Here is a 7,619-nt window from a genome sequence, read left to right as displayed (position 1 = left end):
GTGGAATATCTTGCATTAGAGGTATGAGAGAGATGGTGATAAAAGTATATTTGAGAAAATAAATGTGCTTAGAAGAAGAATCAATGGACTTGCACAAAATGTGGATTGAAACTGCCCATGACATCAGGAAGACAGACTGGAATGGTGATCTCAGTGAGAGCTGGCTTCCTAGAATTAATCAGCAGAAACCATACTGCAGTAAGTGGATGAGTGAATCAGAGAAGAGAAATCAGAGATCATGTATGTAGAAACTAGTTTCAAGAGGTTTACCTTTGAAATGGAGGGGAGAAATAGTGTTGAACCTTAAAGGTAATGTGGACTATTTTTTATCTGCATAGCTTTTCCTTTTTGAAAATATATATGTCTGTAGATAGATTTCGTGGATTTGATGTATTGGCAAATCATATTAATAGTTAATATTTATTGTAAATCATAGCATTAAATTATTTATGATAATAATTTATCACTATTTTGATTAATATTATGTTGAATATCAGTAAAGACTGACAAACTTTCTTCACAAAATAAAATTGGGAAACTAGATCAGAGAATCTCTCAATACTTAAAGGAAAAAAAGGAGACGAAACTAGCTGAAAATACAACATGAACCAAGGAAATAGCAAGAGAGTTGTGTACAATTTAGGAGTCAAAAAAAGATTTAACAATTATTATAGAAATCCGAACACAAAATTTACATCAGGTGTAACTAACAATAAAGAATTTTACATTTAAATTTCATTCTGCTTGGATGTATGTGTGATGTTGAGAAACCCACTTAATCTCTCTGAGCTTCATTTTTCTCATAAATAAAATGGTTTCAAGATATTTATATAGTTGTTGTGAATCTTAAATGCACACATATACTTTAAAGCACTTATCATAGTATCCTCCACTGAGTAAGGAGTTAAAAGATGGTAGGTATTTTCCTATTTTTCTTCATACAGCCATAGATGAGAATATTATTTGTCTTTTTGTAAAGTTCTTAGGAACTGTGTCCTACCTTTCAGTGACCGACCTCCAAAGGAGGCAGCCTAAAAAAACATTGTTCTCTCATGAATTATAGAGAGGCCGAAAAATTGTCACTCTTCACTTCAAAGTAGTGTCCTATTTATACTCACTCAGAAAATGGTGGCTTGTATAAATACCTGAGACAGGGGAATAAGCATTTAGGTCAAAGTGCACAAACATGTCGTGTTTATTTATTGATGCCAGCACCTGGCACATTTTCTTCCTCACTCTCAGCATTCCAGAATATACTCCTTTATCACCTGGGTTTCCTTCCTCTCAAGGTAGACTCCCCATAGGATCCTGGTCATTCACTCTCTTCACCTTCCTGTCCATTCACAGAGCTGCTTTCTGCTGTGTTGTCATTGGGGCTTCATGGTTTCCCCAAAGAGCAGAGCACCACAGGTAGAAAGCAGAAGTTACATAACATTTCTAGGTTGTGCAGAAACATCTGCAGAAGAGCTTTCCCTGAATTTCCATTGCGTATGACATAATAGTAGCTATAGCTAAAAGGAAAGAGAAAGCAGGATCCAAGTTGTGTGTGGGCTCCTGAACACCTGCCTGGGGAAGACAGTGCCTTGGTGGCCACGTGTGACAAGGGCAGTGACCAAGACTGGAAAGCTGTTTTCAGACCTATGCAGAAACCTTACCACTTCCTGGGGATTTCTCTTCCTGCTGCAAAAAGGCTACTTCTTGGCAAGAACATGTTCTGTGATGTCATAAGCCTGTTTCTTTCCTTACCCTTGGTCTGTAACAAAGAGAAGGGGTCTCCGGATTCAGGCAGGTCATGGACCCCTTGGGATTGCCTGTTGTAGGGACAGAGAGATGTATTCTGCTGTGCCGACCAGTGTACCCTCCCTAGGATCACCCCCTCCACACACTATGGGGATCCATGGAGGCAGGTAGAGCTGCTCATCTGGATTGGAACTCAAAAGTATTCAGATAAAGCTCATGTTTAATAGTGCCCTAATTCTTAACAGTGCAATCTTAGTTTCACAGATTCATTCCTAATATCAGTCTTCAAATATTAACAAATAGAAGAATATTCTTGTGGTCACTTTGACCAATGATGTTGACACCTCTTCCCCTCAATAGTAAAAACTCTGCCTGTGTAGCAAAAGAGAGAAGTCCCATAACAGCTGAGGAATGTGAATGAATAATGCCATTGTTACCTGAGGTCTAGTGAGGTTTATTTATTCAAATATATCAATTTTGGCATAATTTGAGAGGCATTCCTATGGTAAGCATCATATTTTCATTGAAGTATTTCACCAGGGAGTGTGTGTAAATTGCTGAGTTAGCAAGTTGGGCCTGCAAGTGCAGAGGGGTCTCTTGAAACTTCTCTGGCTACGCACTCAACATTTGATTTACTGTTCTCAAACTTGAATTTGATCAGGGTCTTGGATAAATTTCACAAATTTTGTCCCGGGCAGTCTTCTCCTCTCCTATAGAGGGAAGGATGGAGAAATTTAACAGGATGGATAAGGTTTGGCTTCTCAGCCTATTAATCAGGGTTCTCAAGAGAAACAGAACCAACAGAATGTGTATATTAATATATCACACACACACACACACACACACACACACACACACACACACACACACAGAAGGGGGAGAGAGCGAGAGAAAGAGATTGATTTTGAGGAATTGGCTCACATAATTGTGGAAGCTTGGCAAGTCAAAAATAGGGAAGAGTTGCAGTTCGAGTCCACATGTGGTCAGCCGGCAGAATTTCCTTTTCTTCTGGGGAGGTCATTCTTTTTCTACCGAGGCCCTCAGCTGACTGGAAGAAGCTCACCTATACTATAGAGGATAATTTGTTTTACTCAAAGTCCTCTTATTTAAATATTAATCTTATCTAAAACATAAAATCACAGAAATGCCTAGAACAATGTTTGACCAAGTATCTGAGTACCCTAGCTCAGCTAAGTTGGAAGATAAAATTAACCATCACACTGAGCCTCCCTAGTTGATGTCCTAGCACTTTTCAAATACTATTTCTCTTCCGTCCTTAATGGCTATGTGTTTTATACATTTTACTTAATTTTCCTGATCTTTTTGGTTTCTGGGGGAAGAAATCCTGAGATCAGGCTCCATCACATCACGTTGCCAGGAAAACCTCTGTAGCCATGATCTGTTTCACATAAAGAAGTCATAAATTTGTACATATTTAGAAAACCCCACCATTTCTTCTGTGGTTTTGCTGTGCTTATAAGTTTATCATGTTACCATGGGCTTCTTCCCCCTTTAGAAAAACCTAATATTCCTGTCAATTCTCGATTCCATGGAATGGTGTCCTGCCCAGGGTTGGTTCCCGTTTTGCACCCTGCCCTGCTGGGATAGGACTAGTTCCAGTCCATGTTCTGATTCCACAGGAGGAGAATGCACTAGGTATAGGATTCACATTTGCTCAAAACTGAACCGAGATAAGTGGGTTGGAAAATGAATGAATGAATGAATATCAATTGTTATAAAATAAGAATTCATAAAGTATAAGATAATCATACAAATGCATGACAATGAAGGATGCAGTAGGAAAGCAATCAGCAAGTACACCATATGTGTTACTGTTTGCTTTGAACTGCTGGTGTTAGGAGGTGGTTCTTACAATTTTTGCTTTGCAAACACTTATTTCTTGATTTAAACCAGCATCCACTTTGACTGCTGTCACTCAATGATTCATGAGAAAATAATTATCTTACTTGTTTTTATTAACCTTTCTTAAATGTATGTATAGCTCACACTTATTTCAGTGTTTAATATTAGAAATGTTTTGAGTATTTACTTAGAAGTTTGGTGATGTTTTTGTGACCAGAAATATGCTGCAAGAACTTCACTCTTCTTTGTATCAATTAGCCTATGGTAAAATTGGTTTTGTTACATGTCCCTTTGCTTAATGTTTCCTTGGTTCATAAATCCCATGTCCAGTTCTATTCTTCACTTATTTTCACAGAGCCTTCCAGACAAGCCATTATCTCAACTCTTCCTAAGGTTTTGACCTTGAACCTTTGGCCTATCCCTCGATATTTATATTTCTCGCCAAACAGTTATATAAATTAGCATAATACAAATAGTGTTATTGAGAGGACTGAGTTAGTATTTTCAAATGTCTTAGAATAGTGAGTAGTCCGTATTTAGCATGTAATAAATTTTGGTGTTATCATTTCCTTCATAATTATTATCTAGATTAAGAGCAGAATCTTTTGGGATCATCTATAATTTCCCTTCTGTTAATTCTAGGTTTCTCAAGGAAATCTTTTCATTGCTTGGTGAATTTATTAACTTGATACTGTGCTCAGGCAAGGCTAACATCTATTATCCTGCCAGAGATAATGTTTAAGCAACTGGGGACTGGTGGCCAGTCTCTTGAGGGTTGGTTAGTGTGACTTATCCCTTCTCTGCTCAGAGCTGATCACATGCGGATTAAATAAAAGAAAGTCAGGTGCCTGTGCTTACAAAGCTAAGGGCAGTCTATTGACCCAGGAATTGCCCTTCTTTGAGCCTCTGGCAGAAGCAGCCACTTCCTTGACTTTCTTCCCCTCAACATTGTCCTTCATTCTTCTCTCTGCCAGAGCCCCAGGTCCCTGACTTTGCTGGACTGAACTTTGCTAACTTACACTTTGCAACTTGTTAGCAGAAAATCACTTCCCTTCTTTCACTTTCATGACAATATGAATTACTTTTGTTTTTTGCTGCCCACAAACAACTGTCGAGTTTTGCTTTCTAGGAAAATTGAAATGAGAATCAAAAAATCTGAAATCTTGAAAATTAGGGAGAAAAAGGATGTGGCCCCTTTGCCTTACTTTTACTTCTCTTTGTGTTGCTTCATCATGAATTAGAACATAAGGCAAAAGGAGCAAGACAAACCTTGCCCAGTAAACCACTATGTAAAAATATTCTCAAATTCTTTTGTTGTTGATTTTTAAATCTAAAATAAAAAAAAATCACAAATTAGTAAAGGAAAGGCTATTGCTCTTTGACATGACAGCATGGTACTCACCGACTTGCACTGTCAGAAGCAGAGGAACAAAGAACTTCAACAGAACCACAGTGAACTGACGAACAACTTAGGGACATTAGTATCTGTAAACTTCATAAGCTTCTAATGAGTGACAACATCTGCTTTGAATCTCTTGTGCCCAGCTCAGAAACTTCAAGCATAACAAGTGTTCGACAGTTTAAGTAAAAGAGTTGAAGAATGAAAATTGTGCTTGACAAAGTAAAAATTGACTACTGAAGATAAAATGATTACGTTTAGATAATTCCTCCACCTACTTAGACAAAACAAACTTTATCTATCAGCATTCAAGGGCTGTTGACACTTTTGACAGGTAGGGACATGTTTCAGGGGAAAAGAAAATCACCACTGAGATCTAGGGCCCTTTACACAAATACTCTAGGGGCAACGGCAAAGATTTTGGAGGATTTATTATTTCTGCAACAAAGAAACAAGCCCCTCCTCAGCACAGGAGTTCTCAAGTCATCAGGATGTAGTGAGCTTGACCTCAAGAAATGGGTGTGGTCACCATCAAATTGGTTTTACTGATCATCACCTAAGAACACATTTAGGAATAACATTGATCAGGTGTGTGTGGGGGGAGGGGATGGGTATATACATACATAATGAGTGCCATGCGCACTGTCTAGAGGGTGGACACGTTTGAAGCTAATGCAATGAGCACTGTCTAGGGGATAGACACCTTTGAAGCTCTGACTTAGGGGGGATGGGGGAGCAAGGGCAATATACATAACCTAAACTTTTGTACCCCCACAATATGCTGAAAAAAGAATTAAATAAATAAATAAAAGAAATGGGTGTGGGAGAGTTCGCATTGAAGATACTTTATCACGCTATAGGGGAGGGTGTTTCCGGATGTGATAACTACTTTGTGAGCGAGGTGGTGCTAAGGAAATAACATCATCATGGAATTAGACTCTCCACACCCATATGCTCCTGAAAAGAACCCCAGATTCCTACTAGGGGTACTAGCACAACCTGAGGAGCAGTATAGACCTCCAGTAAAAAAAAAATGGTAAAAAAAAAAAGGGGCAATGTCTACATTATTCTAACATTGTGACTCCAGTGAAGCATAACCACATAAACCTGAATGAATATATTCTAGAAGGAAGGGAAACATCAGACAAGTTCAATCTTTAACAACCATCAACCTCTGTGGTAAATAAAACAGCAAACAAACTCAGTCCCAAAAAGCTTAATTGACAAAGATGGTCTGGTAAATCCCTAACTAAACATAAAAACCTATAGGGCAGTGGGAGCTTGACTTCCTATGTAGAGTACAGAGGATAAAAATGGACCCTAGGATCAGGGCTTAAAATTTGTTCCTAGAACAGAGAAGAGCAATATTATGTATGAAAAAAAGTGTGTGTGAGAGTATGTATGTGTGTGATTATTTACATACATATATACACTTCTAACTTTAGCACAAAGATGTTTCTCATTTGATTGATAAGTATCCATTTGGATTGACACATCTGAAGTTTACTGGGAAAATTAAACTTCTAATGAAAAATTAATAGTTCAGCCTGATGTTATCTTCTTAGGCCAGATGGAGAATACATAAATGAAAATAAAAAGTAGAACTAAAAGTGTAGACATGTTCAGAAAATGAAAATTGCTTTGCTCCCTATTTAAAAGCCATGCACAGAAAGGATGTCTTCAGAGAACCTAGAGTCCAAGGTTCACCCAGACCCCAGCTCAGCCAGGACAGCAGCCGCCTCACTTCCCAATGGCCCTTCTGCTCCCCCTACTGACGGCCCTGGTGATGTGCAGCTGCGGCCCTGTTGGGTCTCTGGGCTGTGACCTGCCTGAGAGCCATGGCCTACTTAGAGGGGAGACCTTGGGGGTTCTGAAACAAATGAGAATATCCACTTCCTTGTGTCTGGAGGACAGAAACGACTTCAGATTCCCCCGGGAGATGGTGAATGGCAGCCAGCTGCAGAAGGCCCAGGCTGTGTCTGTCCTCCACGAGATGCTCCAGCAGATCTTCAACCTCTTCGACACAGAGCGCTCCTCTGCTGCCTGGAACCCGAGCCTCCTGGTCAGGCTGCGCAGTGGACTTCACCAGCAGCTGGAACACCTGGAGACCTGCTTGAAGCAGGTGACGGCGGAGGAAGACTCTGCCAGTGTGATGGAGAACCCTACACTGGCCTTGTGGAGGTACTTCTGGAGAATTCGTCTCTACCTGCAAGAGAAGAACTACAGTGACTGTGCCTGGGAAATTGTCAGAGTGGAAGTCATGAACTCCTTCTCCTCATCAACAAATTTGCAAGAAAAGTTAGGAAGTAACGATGGAGACCTGGGGTCATCTTGAAATGATTCTCGTTGACTTATCTGCTATATCACCCTTGCACATGTGTCTTTGTATGTTTCAAAAGGCTTTCATTTCTGCTTTACTTAGAAGTTATTGAATTAGATTTAGCAAATACTTCATTGATAGTATTAAGTATATGTTAAAAACATTTGAGTCTAGGGGCATCAGTTCCTCAGAGATGACTGCCCTGATAGTATTTATTTATTTACTTATTTATATCCATTCTTCTTGCATGTATTGTATGTATAATATTTAGATATTTTAATATAACATGTTCAGCTT

At 39.2% G+C, this 7,619-nt stretch overlaps 1 protein-coding gene across 1 annotated transcript; it reads left to right on the top strand.

The window, feature by feature from the left end:
• Positions 1–6,752: 6,752 nt before the first annotated feature.
• Positions 6,753–7,337, top strand: LOC123646275 (interferon omega-1-like). Its single transcript, XM_045563066.1, has one exon. It carries the CDS (start codon positions 6,753–6,755, stop codon positions 7,335–7,337), a length of 585 nt encoding a protein of 194 aa, XP_045419022.1.
• The last annotated feature ends 282 nt before the right edge of the window (positions 7,338–7,619 follow it).

This window comes from Lemur catta, chromosome 10, assembly GCF_020740605.2.
Source record: "Lemur catta isolate mLemCat1 chromosome 10, mLemCat1.pri, whole genome shotgun sequence".
NCBI classification, from domain to species: Eukaryota; Metazoa; Chordata; class Mammalia; order Primates; family Lemuridae; genus Lemur; species Lemur catta.
This window is presented reverse-complemented; position numbering and strand designations above follow the sequence as displayed.